The sequence below is a fragment of the Mirounga leonina genome, unplaced genomic scaffold (assembly GCF_011800145.1).
Source record: "Mirounga leonina isolate KUSES-001 unplaced genomic scaffold, KU_Mleo_1.0 Mir_129, whole genome shotgun sequence".
Lineage (NCBI taxonomy): Eukaryota > Metazoa > Chordata > Mammalia > Carnivora > Phocidae > Mirounga > Mirounga leonina.
The window spans coordinates 22,921,752-22,935,802 of record NW_023270323.1 but is presented as its reverse complement, the minus strand read 5'-3'; the positions used below and the strand labels follow the sequence as shown (position 1 = coordinate 22,935,802).

The 14,051-nt window shown below is 37.7% G+C and overlaps 1 protein-coding gene across 1 annotated transcript in view; it reads right to left on the bottom strand.

Moving 5' to 3' along the window:
- Positions 1 to 1,405: 1,405 nt before the first annotated feature.
- Positions 1,406 to 14,051, bottom strand: part of RASSF6 (Ras association domain family member 6) — a 36,881-nt gene continuing 24,235 nt past the window's right edge. Inside the window, exons 5-11 of the mRNA XM_035005566.1 lie at positions 11,153 to 11,250; positions 9,689 to 9,873; positions 6,847 to 6,948; positions 6,456 to 6,507; positions 1,794 to 1,912; positions 1,592 to 1,689; positions 1,406 to 1,489 (exon numbers count right to left, since the gene is read on the bottom strand). Of these exons, the coding sequence (XP_034861457.1) occupies positions 1,414 to 1,489; positions 1,592 to 1,689; positions 1,794 to 1,912; positions 6,456 to 6,507; positions 6,847 to 6,948; positions 9,689 to 9,873; positions 11,153 to 11,250 (730 nt within the window). The 3' untranslated portion in view covers positions 1,406 to 1,413. The remainder of the gene's footprint in view (positions 1,490 to 1,591; positions 1,690 to 1,793; positions 1,913 to 6,455; positions 6,508 to 6,846; positions 6,949 to 9,688; positions 9,874 to 11,152; positions 11,251 to 14,051) is intronic.

Below are 14,051 nucleotides of genomic sequence, written 5' to 3'. Positions count from 1 at the left end.
TAAAATTTTTTATAAGTATACAGAATTTTAACTATTTCGTTTGCCCCATTTTGGCAAGATGAGATCATTTTCTTATTAACTGATAGCGGGAAGGATAGTGAAGCAAGCCTCTGTTTTCCTCAAGAGAAGATTTCCTAGGACTTGAAGGTCATTGCCCACTTTTACTTTGATCTGGTTTCGGTTTCGGTTTTGGTGCCACTGAGAAGTAGTACCTTTATCTTAAAAAGGTGTTGCATTTTAATTTTGAAAATTAATCTTCCACCTTGGGCTTATTACATACAACCCTTCTCCCTTAGTACATGTAATGTGCCCAAACAATTTAATACAATGCTTAGGAGGAATGCAAATGGACATAGTTTAGAGAATTGAACAGTGTTGCTTAAAACTCCATTCTAATGTAGAGTTCACAAATAAAATCATAGGTGATACTTGTGGCATTCTCAGTGTTTGTTTTCCAATTGCTTTCAGCTGACTTTTAAGTACCTTGACAGTTGTCTCATGGACTGAGTTGTCTTGGAGAAAAAGAGCAGAACTCCAGATCCCTTGCCTACCTTCAGCTACAAGTTCTGCATTATCCGTTGTGTTCATTTGGCAACAAATGGTTACTGTGGGCCAAATCTTGTCCTAGCTGATTAAATATATTAAATCTCTGTGGCATACTTGTTTGGAAAAATAAAGAAAACTACTTCAGCTGACATTAAAAATGCTTAAGAATACTTTTGAAAGTCATGAGTAGAACAGAGTGGGGTATAAAAGGGCTCAGGTTGAGAAAATTGCAATTTAGGTTTCTTAACAGAGCCCATAAGCTTTTCCATCCCAAAGGACAGATAGCTCTAATGTTACAGATAGCCAAAAGCCACCGACCATATAGAGACAGTCCTGGATTTCGTAAAGATGCTAGAGTTTTCAGGGAGCTGCGAAACACTGTCCCGCTGCGATTCCTTGGTAGGGTGAGAATGTGCTTCTTTTTTATTTCAAGAGCTGGCAATGCTCAGTGTGCCCACTTCTGAATCATTGCAGAATCAGTTCTACTTCTGAATCATTTCTGAGAATCAGTTGATGATGCTCTAGTTCCCTTGACAGTTTGAGCTAAAAGAAGCTTCAGTTACATGACATCTGAAGACACCATTTAGATTCGAGTTCACTGAGTGTTTTACTATTAAAGTATTTGGAATACACAGTATCCAAGCTTGTTTCAGCTACTGAAACTAAATTCAAGCCCCTTTCAGTGCAACTGTGAACCCTAGTTAACCTCATCACTTCAAAGGGAGACATGCTTTTTCAACATTCAGTTTCCCACAGATTCCAGTTCATATATATTTGTATGCATGCAAGGGTCGAATGCATGCATTCATCAAATAGTAATATCCCTCTGATTCTCTTGGAGTGTTTTAGCAATTGCAGCTTGTACTGCTAAACCGCTGTCTCCGTTTTTCCTACCCGTTTACTGTGAAGACATTTCAGTATAATAGCCTTTTCTGTAGTGAATCTGAAAATGAGAAGGAGAAAAAGAGTTATTAAAAACTGAACACATTTTGTGCCCTGGACCTATTAAAGGAATAGGCACCCGGCATGCATGCTCCTGACTTACTTGGTTATTGTTCTTTGGATCTCTCTCTTCTCTTCTTCATTTAATCTTTGAAGGATGGATTCCAGGAGAGAAAAATGAAAGTTAATGTACTGAGCCACCTGGAAAGGGAAAAAACAAAATGAAACCAAAAAGAAAGCAGATTCTGTGAGAGGTGCTGAGTCAGGAGAAGGCAAAGACAGATTTGGGGTGACAGGATCCATACATCACTGCTAATTTCTTCTGCATCTTTCTCCATGAGGAAAATGCGAGCATTGTCTTTGGAAGGTCCCTGCAAGAGCCTATGCAGCAGTGGGACATCTGTCTTCTTTAGCCTTCTCTGCTCTGCAAAGGAAAACAAGAACCAACCATAGTCAGGGATCCATCCTAGAGAAAGAAAGATACGCTGTCTGCTCATTTTCTTTCTTCAGCTCACGCTGGAAGAAGACCTAAAAACATACAACAGGAGGCACTTATTCAGATGAGTAAATTAAATCAAAACCTTTAAAAAAAAACAAAACTACAAATGGACTCCTTTCTCTTGCTATCTCTTAAATTTGACCTGTATCTCAGATTCTAATTCAGCCTTGCCTTTGGTTCAGATGTTCAGACAAATTAGTTCTACTTATGCTTTTATCAAGCAACACACCCAAACACTTTATAATTTTTCATTCATTCAACAAATTTTTATTGATTCTTTACTAGTTCAGTTACTGTATTTCCATCTTCCCAGTTGTTCAGGTCCAAAACTTTGTAATTATCTTCAATGATTCCCTTGTTTCTCACCCCAATCCAATCCTTGGATCTTCCTTAAAAATATATTCATAGGGGCGCCTGGGTGGCTCAGTCAGTTAAGTGTCTGCTTTCAGCTCAGGTAATGGCTCCAGGGTCCTGGGATCAAGCCAGCGTTGGGCTCCCTACTCAGCCGGGAGTCTGCTTCTCCCTCTTCCTCTGCCCCTACCCCTGCTTGTGTGCACGCTCTCTCTCTCTCTGTGTCAAATAAATAAATAAAATCTAAGAAGAAAATATATTCATAATGTTTTTCACATCATGGGTATTTTTATTATTTCATTCATCTGACAGCTTCACCCATTCAGCCATAATAATGAGATGAGAAAGAAAGTAACTTCCAATCTGGCATATTCCCAGAACTTCAAATTTCCAAAAGTTATAAATACTCCCACCCACCAAAGCACTTCCAGCTTTCTGTCAAAATAGTTTCACATCCGCAATTTCATTTTTATCAGAATGAAACATGAACAGAACACAGTGCCCTTACATTCATCTCCTTTTCTCCTTCCTCAAATATTTTTTGAGTTCCGACTATGTTTCAGGCATTGTTTTCTGTGCTGGGCACCTTATAAAAGAAAGCAGAATAAAATCACTTCCCTCATGGACCTTACATTCTAGTGGAGGACACAGAGGCTAAGGAAAGATAAACCAATAAAACACATCATGTATTAGTGATAAGTATTCAGAAGAAAAATAAAGCAAGGAAAGGGGTAGAAGAATGTGTATGTGTAAACAGGTGTGTACAGGGGACATGTATGCAATTATGGATAGGGTGGCTGAGAAAGGCCTCACTGAAGACATAATATTTAAATAAAGACTGAAGGAGATGAGGTATGGAATCATGGAGCTATTTGGGGGAAGTGTGTCCCAAACAGAGTAAGTAAATAGTCACCCTACAGGTCAGTGCATGCCTAATGCTATCAAAGAGCAGCAAGGGACCAGGGTGGCTAACATGAAGATGAGGGAAGGGTTATTCAAAGTTGAAGAGAACATGTAGTGGGACCAGCATAAAACTCTGGAAGCATAAAACAGTGGAAGACAGACCACTGGAGGATTTGAGAAGTGATGTGATATGGTCTGTCTTACATTGTTAAAGAACAGTCTGTCTGCTATGTTGAAATAGACTGAAAGGGGAAAAGGGTAGACAAGTTAGTCCTTTCTACATTGTCATTTATGAAATCAATTACCTTGGGCTCTTAATAGTTTTAAGAATCAGAACTGTTCTCATCCCCTGGGTGGGATTGCAGAGGATCTAGAGCAAAATTAAAGTTAATATTATCCATTCTTGTTTCCACAGAGTCAGAGTTCATTGCTTTAATTCCTCTACATTTCTGAAGCGAGGGAGAAGCCCGATAATTTAGCTCATCTTATTCACGCACTAGAATCCTCTTCCGACCTCTACATCTTATATTAACTTGGTTTTGCATCCTCGGTTTGTTGCATTCTTAATATTACAGAGCAAGGTTTCTTGCTTCATGAATTTGCTTCCGGGATAATTATTAGAAATACATATTCCCAGACTGGGATTCTTGGATCTGGATGGCTTGGGAATCTGTATTTTTAATGAACTTCTCAGGTAATTCTGAAATGCCCTAGAATTTGAAAAACACTGTTATAGATCATGGGCTTAGTGGATACAAGGTGTTAAAACGCACCTGTCTTTATTTTCCAGATTAATACCTAATAGGTGCTAGAGGTTCCATTCTTTTCTCTGTTCCTGATCCCTAACAGGTGCTAGTTACGATTATCTTCTGTTCTGGAGTTTATGTACGAGAATTTTTGACACCAAAAAAAAAAAAGAAAAAATAAATAAAACATGATTTTTACAGATAAAATTTTAAAGAACTACATTTTTGCAGTGAAAAATAGACATTTTTTTCTGATGATAAAAATAACTCCTTCTGTCAGGGAGGGAAAAGAGGGTGAGAGAGGTACAAATTTTCAGTTATTAGAAGAATAAGTTCTGAGGATCTAATGTCCAACTTGGTGACTAGAGTTAATAATATGGTATTGTATGTTCAAAAGTTGCTGAGAGTAGATCTGAAGTATTCTCTTTCTCTCTCACACACACACACACACACAAAGCTTTATGTGATGTGACGGATGTGTTAATTATCTCGATCTTGGTAATCATCCCATAATGTAAAAGTATATCAAATAATCACATTATATACTTTAAGTATATACAATTATATTTGTCAATTATTCCCAATTATCCCTCAATAAAGTTTTAAAAAAAACCACACATGCTATTATAAGTTGAAACTACGGAGACAAGTGTAAGACAGAAAGTAAAAAGCACCTGGAATCCCAGAACTTTGAGACCATCAGCCTTACCCTTTGTGTGGCCATCCCTTCGTATACGTCTTTATGCGCACACACAAACACACAATACATAAAGGTGGTCATGTGAAACTTGCTATTTTTATTGTAGCCATGTTTTTTAAAATGGTTTACTTTTTTTTTTTTTTTTTTTGCTTCTGTGTTCCTCCTTTTTCTGTACTCTACTCTATATCACCCTAACCCCCTAGCTGGGTAATCGATGTTCATGATTTGATATTTATTATTTCATACCTTTCTCCCTGATCATTTGATCGTATATACCACATGTTGAAACGGGATTTGTAATTCTTTTAAAAAAACGGGTTCATATTACAGACATTTGTAGGCATGTTGAGTTTTTCATATAATCAATATTATGGAATTCCCTCCATTTAACTGGTATACATCTAACACACTCCATTTAATGGCTGCCTAACAACGACTTATTTAATCATTCTCCTATGACAGGTGACTTTGTCTTTAATTTTTTGTCATTATAAATAGCCTTGCACATAAATCTATAGGTATTAGTCCTTTTATTTTTGTGGAGTAGATTCCTACCAGTGGGATTGCCAGGTTAAAGGATATGTATCCTGTAAATGTTAATAATGTTAGAATGAGTTCCAAAAAAGTAAGGACAGTCATATTTTCACGAGAGTTGCATGAAAATACCCTTTTACCCTTCACCACACAGACATAGGTAGAATCCTTCTGAAACATATTGCCAATCTGCTAAATGTGAGATAATATTAGCATTGTGGGTTCTATTTTCATTGAATTGTCTTTTTGTTATAATTTTGCAAGAACTCTGATATTATAGGTATTTATCTTTTATCTGATAGTTTTCATAATCTCCTCTGTGTCTTTTACATTTTTATACAGTCTATTTCTGCTTTTTATTTTATACCTTTTAGTTTTTTCCTAAACAAGGAGAATATGAATATATATGTACACACACCCTTAGGATTTTTAAAATTTATATTATATTTCTTATACTTTAAGCTTTCAATTTATAAGGGCTTTACTCTTGTATATTTTTAAAGACCCAACTTTCATTTTCTTACAGTTGTCCTGGCTTCAAAAATTATTTTATTCTGCTCAATTTCCAACTCAAACATTCTGACACACTATAACTGGAGATATTTCTACAATTTAACAATTTTAGGGTTTTCAAAAATTTCATTCAGTATTGCCTTAGTTTTCCTCTAATCTCTCTTTCATCCCTGCTCTCAGCACCCCACATGTAGCCTCTTCCCAATGTCTTGCTGCTAACCTTTTGCTCCCGACCCCCGAGTTGTGCATATTTTCCTCTACTGAGGGAGAGAGCTAACAGTGTGGCAGTTACTGTGCTACGAAAGCGGTAATAACAAGAGAAATGCTATGCATTGATGACTCCAGTGAGAGGTAGAATGAGAAGGGAAAGCCAAAAAGAGGTATAGGAATCAAGGACTTCAATGCATAACAATTCTTGGGAACTTTCACAGACAACCTCCCTGCCCCACCCCGGGGCTCTGACTGACATTCAGGTAATTAAATGTCTGGCCAACAAGCAAACTCTTTTGTATTATAAGCTCTTCTAGGGTACCTTATTCTTGAGTCATCTTCCTCTGAAATTGTGAAATATAAATAACCTTCTAAAACACCCTCCCCTTTTCCTTCTTTCTCCTTTCCTTCCCTTTCTTCCACAGAATGAGGTTTAACTGCTCTTCTGCCTTCCCTACGGGCAGAAAACTACACCATCCCGGAATCCTATTAAAAGAGTGATCAAGCTTACCTCCTGTTGCAAAAATAATGTAAAGTGCAAAATCTTGGGCACTATTTTCAATCTGTCAATGGAAAAAAAAATAAAAGAACATGAATTCTTTCATATTTGATGGATTGGTCATTGTCAGATGGTTTCTAAGCTAACCAGACCCAGATTACCTACCTGTTTCCTCACTTTCATTTTGCACTTTTAGACATGAAAACTTCTCTACTCCCTAGGAATAATGTAATTTCTCAAGACTCAATTATGAAAAGATGTGATACATAAGAGGATTCTTCAGAACTGAACAACTTAATTTAGATTTACATGTTCATAGGTCTTTTTCAGAAGAGTGCATTTGTGTATCTACAGTTAAATTATATTCAAGAGAGTTGTAGCTCAGTTTCATAATAAAGATCACCTTAAATTTTTGGAGAAGTTGCTCTATTACGTCTTCAGTCCTCATATTACTGTTTATTCTGACCTTAGTTTCTGATCCAAAGGCTGGAGTAAAAATCGATGTCTGGGAAGAAAACAAAGTTCTTAAAATTACATCAAACTAACAAGAGTCAATATGTTGAACCTGGCCTTCTTATGCGCAAAGAAAAATATCCCAAATCACCAGTTTGAAAATTTTGTTCTCTTGTGCTTGCTTTCTTTGTTGTTGTTGGGATATTATGTATTCTTTTAAGCAGCTTTACATCATTTCTAGAGTAAGTTAGGTAAAACATCACTTGAGGATGTTCGAAACATTTTCTTTCTTTTTTTTTTTTTTAAGATTTTATTTATTTATTTGACAGAGAGAGACACAGCGAGAGAGGGAACACAAGCAGAGGGAGTGGGAGAGGGAGAAGCAGGCTTCCCGCCAAACAGGGACCATTCTTCCTGTGGTTCAAGATTTTAAAATAAATTAACTATGACTAAACACAAATAAAAAGTAATATGAATAGTGTTCCAAGACTCTAAAATGAGGTGGGTTCAGCAGACATGGAGCATCTGTATGAATTGAAATATGGATATAGAAATAATTTTTTGAAGTAGATATATAGAGGATATCTGGAATAAACTCTTGCTAAGTTTGAGAAAATTCAATGTTTGTGCACATTGTGAGGCATTGATGAGTCACTCTATGACACATATGACCAGTGCTGATGAGTTCTGTGGTGCCCCGGAGACCCATATGTTCATCTGGCACTGAGGGGAGGGTTTATGTGATTTCATTTTGTTTATATGAAGAATATTTATGGAGTTTGGCAACAGCGCTAGATTAGGATAGGACCTAGATCACAGTGTCTTCTAACTCTAACTCTGTCAACCCCTTAACATTAAGGCCTAAACAGTCCTCTTTAGGATTTCATTTATAAAATAAGAGCGTGGGACTAGATGATCTCCAAGAGCCCTTCCAAAGTGCCAACATAGAATGAATTTGGAATCATGTTTTTCAGAGGGTTAGATTAGTTTTGTTGGCCAAAACACACAATAGAAGAAAATCATTTATTCTTATTGCAAGGATAGAAATATACCACAGGTCAAGTCAGTAGTCGTAACTTATGTACAAATACCATAATCTAAGCCTCTAATATGGGTATTATTCATGTCCTGACAATCTTGGTGTTCTCATGGGGTTTTGTGACATTGAAACACATCTTACACTGACATCAACTTAAACTCCTAGATGCCTCTCATGGCAGATCCATTGATACAGTGCTTTGGGGCTTGGGGCTTTGTTTTGTGGCATCTGTAGGACATATGTGTAGTTCCAGCTCGATCTCTTTTAACCAACAACAATAAAGCTAATGAAATTGAGTTCTTCCTTTGTGCCACACACTGTGCTGAGTGCTTAGCTCACCTCATTCCATTTAGTCCCATCAACCTTGCAAAGTAGGAAGGATGAAGGAATGACAGCTAAGAGATGGAGGTATTTTTTAACTTTGCTCAGCAAGAACTGGAAATCAGGTTGTCAAGCCGCAGCACCCAAGCACTTAGCCACTCTACAGTGCTGCCAACTTAGGGCCAATGCCATTCTTAGCACATCTGGAAGCTGCTCATTTGGAACAGGGTGTTTTCACAGCCTTCTTTAACACAAATCAGCCCCACAAGATGATGACACAGCATAATTATGAGGCATAGAAACCAGGGCAATTGGTAGTTGCACATCTCTGGGGGACTGTCAATATTACTCTATGGCTAAGAGGAAATTCTGGAGCCAGAAAAGTGCCTAATTTGATCAAAGAATTCCCAAGGGAGGTTTCTCCCCACCAGCCTCCAAAGGCACGCTATGGCTATGTTCCCAAGGGTAGAAGAAGGAATAAGGCAGAAAGCCCTCCAGGAGAAAAGCTTCAGATGAATGAGTTAACATTTTGTATTAAAGGGCTTAGAATGATACCTGGCACAGAGTAAGTGCTTTTTAAGTATTTATTAAATGAATGGATGAATAATTGCTGAAGTACATGACATGAAAAATTTGAGTTCTAGGGGAAAAAAATCATGTATTTCCTACCTTCAGCAAAGTGAAATGTCTTACAAAAACAGTGGAAAGGAACACATAAATTTAACACATCAAGTGAGGAATCAGAATACAAATTATATCTAAAGTACAACTATGCTTGCATAAAAAAATATGTATATATGTACAAGGCCTGGAATGGAACGTGGTGAAATGAGAAATTTGATTTATTGGAATAACAGGTCTGCGGCTGGTTTTCTTTCTTTATTTAAATGTTAGTGTTCAAATGTACTTTGAACCAATCTCTCCTGTTGCACTTGCATTATTCAAATGCCATTGATTGATGTATGGGTTTCCTTGCCCAAGACCTGAGTTCCATGATGGCAAAGGCATGGACTGAGTCATCTTGCTATTCCCAGTGCTTGGTGCAGAGCCGCCCCTGAGATAGGGTTCACCCATCACGTTGGTTAACGCTTGGGGTCTGGATTCAGACACAGCTGGATTCAAGTTCAGAGCTGCTACTTAAAAGGAGTGTGCCCTAAGACAAATTACTTACCCTCTGTGACCCTCAATGGACGCATCTAAGGGAGGGAAAATAATGGTACCTATTTCATGGGATTGTTTTAGTGATTAATGAGATAATTCATCAAAATCCAATTTAAAACAGTTTAATACCTAACACAGAGAGAGTACCCGATAAATATCAGATACATGACCACTAGTTTACAATGGCTATTTTTAATTGTAAGTCGAATTGAGTGGTCTTGTTAGAAAAACAGACATTATTTTAAAGGACATGAATGGAATTATAACTCACTTCATGGTTATAGAAGTGCCCGTTAATAGAGGCCCTGTGCTTCTGTAACTTTTTTCTGTCCACCATTGGAGGCTTCATCCTTTTTCTCACCAGGGTTGCTTCGCTCATGGTGCGATAGAGCAGTGGGGATTCTGGCTCTTCTTTTGCATAAGGTTTCAGAGTGCTACTATGATAAGATAAATAACCTGGGGAGAATAAAGGTTATAAGGCCATATCATTTAGCCACCTACCTCTTTGGGTGGATTTGTATATGTATTTAATAAGAAAATATGTAGCTAAGCAGTGAACTATAATGTTTTCAAACAGTAGGAAACTGTTCCATTTTACCTTGGGATTTAAAAAAATTTCCTATTGTAATTAGCATATCACCCAATAGGCATGAGATATTTCATCTTTCTCTAGCACTGGTGCTTAGATACCGATAGATTTTTATGGTAGCTTTGATGCCAAGAAATTGGGATTCCCCTGGGTTTAGATGGGTGTTTTCAAAGAGCTAACAGGAAGGACCTGTATATAAAAGATGCCAACAGCCATCAGACAAAGATAAGGGAATCTTGGAAGGAGCATCATGTTTGTTATTGAATGTGGGTTGTTATGGAGACGGCAGAAAGGACTGCATTGAGAAAGGCTTGGAAAAAATAAATAAACATTGGAAGCTGTTAGTTGATTCATGAAGATAATGTCGGCAGGATACCCTTTTCCTTCTGAATAGGACCAGCCCAGAAATGTGAACCCTGCCCCCAGCCTCAGTCATCAGCTCCTTCCTCCTTGGATCTCCATATATTATATGAAAACCAAATCTATGTAGGATACATAATATCAGGCCTGACACTTAGCAGAGTCTCAGTAAGTGACAACTCCTAATATTACTACTATCACATCATCATTATGGCTCCTGAGGTCACATGTCATAGGAGCTGCCATTTACCATCGGTTTGTCAAGTTCGATATGAACTTACCTGATGTTCACGTTGATTTCTCTTTTTAAAATAAATGCTTGAAATGACTCTATCAAATATAGTGATTTCAGTATATCTGCCCCTTTCTGGGAAGTGGTGTTATGTGACTATCTATTAACTAAAACATTCAACTTCTAAAAAGATGTAGAATCCAATCTGAGGGGATTGGTCCAACATGAAAAGCTACTGAGTATAATAAATGATCCTAATCCTTGGGGAAAATATTAAAGAATTTTATGTATACAAATTTATGCAAACCATTAGCTTTCCCTAATCTAGTAAATCTAAGTGATTTGATGTAATTTTAAAAATGGTATTTTTATATAGTAAAGTAAGGTTCTTAAACATCATATGAGCACTGTAGTGACTTAAATTAGTATGACCTAAGAGATTTTTTTTTTATTAAATGGTGGTGTGTAAAATGTTAAATCTCAGAGAAACATTTAGGATTCATGATTTACATTAAAAAAGAAGTCTCTCCATTAGGAAGAATTTGATACTTAACCTTCTTGGGAATTTGTTGCTTCAGATGCTGGAATCTGGGTCCTGTCCAGATCACTAATACGGTAAAGATCATCAAACTCTCCCCAGCGTGTCATTCCCCTGAAAAGTAATAAATCTTGTAAATGACATCAATTCTATTCATGATGGTTTTCAGACTTATAGTATTAATATAGTACTGAGGGCCTGCATAGGTAGGCATATCCTAAATTATGACAATTTTATGATATTATTAAAATTATATTTATACCAGAATGGTCAGCATGTGTTTTTCCATACTGATTTTAAGCAAATCTGATATAATAATTCAGTTATACCCTGAAAGGCAAGGTTGTATAGATTCTATAAAATGTGTATTCAAATGGAATTAGTAGAAATCAACATAATCCATTGTTCCACAGATATCTCACAATGTTCTTGGGAGAGTTTAGATATAAAAGTGTTCTTTCTGCCTACATGCTTTGAGTTCCTATTGTATTCAGAGCCTTTTTAGGTAGAGTGGCTCTCAGTAAGATGTGGTGCCCACTTTTAAAGCTCTTTACTACTATGAATGCAATTTACAAAGGAGGAAAGTGTATGAGAAACTTCTTTTCTAAAACATTATGATTTATATATAGGATACTAACAATTTTCAATGCATTCTAGTGATTAGAATACATAAAGCTGGGCAACTACTTATTTTTACCAGCAGGGCCAAGAGTCACCTTTAGGTCTTAGTCAAGTTACTTATCTTCTCTGTGCCTTTGTGTCCTTACATATAAAATGGGGATGATACTAGTAGGAGGTAGGATAGAGCTGCTGAGAAGATTAAATGAGATAATGTGTAAAATTCTTCCAACAGTGCCCGGTATGCATAGTAAGCATGCAGTATGTGTAAAAGTTATCAAAATCCTCCTCATCTTCATTATCATCCTCCTCATCATCACCTGTATCCATTTCATGGTAGGCCAGGAACCATTAGGGATCTAAGATATTCCGGGGTCTCTCTAGGTTAATGGATACTATTACTGCTGGGACTGGTCTTATTCTTACTAAAAATCTCTTCCGTAATGTCTGTTTTCCTTATGACCAAAACCCATAAGTGGGGGCACATACTCTTTCTAAATGTGGCATTTGTATTTGTAGCACCAATTCTATCCAAATGTCACTGGTGGCAACGAAAAAGTCTTCTTCACACTAGTGATGGTGAACATGACAAACATGATTTTCTCCCTTGATCTTTGAATCCTTTTGATGTCTTTTTATAACTTTTTTAAAAGATTTTATTTATTTATTTGAGAGAGAGAGAATGAGAGAGAGAGTGAGCATGAGGGGAGGAGGGTCAGAGGGAGAAGCAGACCCCCTGCTGAGCAGGGAGCCCGATGCAGGACTCGATCCTGGGACCCCAGGATCATGACCTGAGCCGAAGGCAGTCGCTTAACCAACTGAGCCACCCAGACGCCCATCTTTTTATAACTTTTATATTATTTGAGTCTCATACTAGTCTTATGATGTAAATAAGGTAACCCTAATGTATTTGTTAGTTAATTTTTCCATAAGCTCTACTATCCAGAAGATAGCCAGTTAAATGTCAGAAAAGTCCAAGAAGTATGGGTAATAACGATTTCAAAGGAGACCTATTCAGGTCCTGACTCAGAATCAAGTTATTCTTTTTTTTTTTTTAAGATTTTATTTATTTATTTGACAGAGAGAGAGACAGTGAGAGCAGGAACACAAGCAGGGGGAGTGGGAGAGGGAGAAGCAGGCTTCCTGTGGAGCAGGGAGCCCGATGTGGGGCTCAATCCCAGGACCCCGGGATCATGACCTGAGCTGAAGGCAGAGGCTTAATGACTGAGCCATCCAGGGGCCCCAGAATCAAGTTATTCTTAAGCTAGATAAAATTACCCATCTTCCCCAATCTATACGAGATTAATTATCACAAGGAGGCAGATGTTATTATCATAGAAAGAGTGTTAGCAATGGGGAAGGCGCAATACCAATGAAAAGCGGAAACTAAAGTGGGAAGGCAACCTGAAGCTATTTCATATGGGGGAAGATGAGAATGCCCAAGAGCGCCACACTAGTGGTATTCCAAAAATCCTTGGTAATGTTGGCGGACTTGACACTTGTCCTCACTTTCTTAGAGTTTAGTGGTGTCACACAAATACAGGGGGACAAACATGGCTCAGTACATGAGTGTTTGGCCCTTTTTCCTCCCTACCCATCTTAGTAGAAAGCACCAGGGTTTTTGTTTGTTTTAAATATTTTATTTATTTATTTGACAGAGAGAGAGAGAGAGAGAGAAACAGAGCATGAGCAGGGGGAGGAGGCAGAGGGAGAGGGAGAAGCAGGCTCCGTGCTGAGCAGCGAGTCCAATGTAAGACTTGAGATTCGACTCAACTTGTTCCCAGGACCCTGGGATAATGACCTGAACAGAAGGCAGACGCTTAACTGACTGAACCACCCAGGCGCCCCACTTCTGAAAGCACCAGTATTGAGCTCTGGATTGTGTAATTCGAAGAGACATCCACATACAGTCGTTGCACATGACTACACTTGAGGGCAGTTAACCAGAGTTGTTCAAAGAAAACTGGATGGAACTTTATGCAATATCACATAGTGTAACTTGCCCAAGCACGGGACTGTTAGCACTGCTCTGACCATGCTTCAGGATGTGTACTGTGGTAAATTTGAACTGTGGGGAAGTTTTCTGATGAGTTGCAAAATAAAAAGGAGGTAGTAATTTGATAAACAAAGGGAATGTGGTCATTTTTCTGCCTGTGTTGTAAAAACACACACACACACACACACACACACTATTAAGGTTATTCAAATGTATGCCTGTCCGGCTCCTCTTTCTTTCTTTCTTTCTTTCTTTTTCTTTCTTTCTTTCTTTCTTTCTTTCTTTCTTTCTTTCTTTCTTT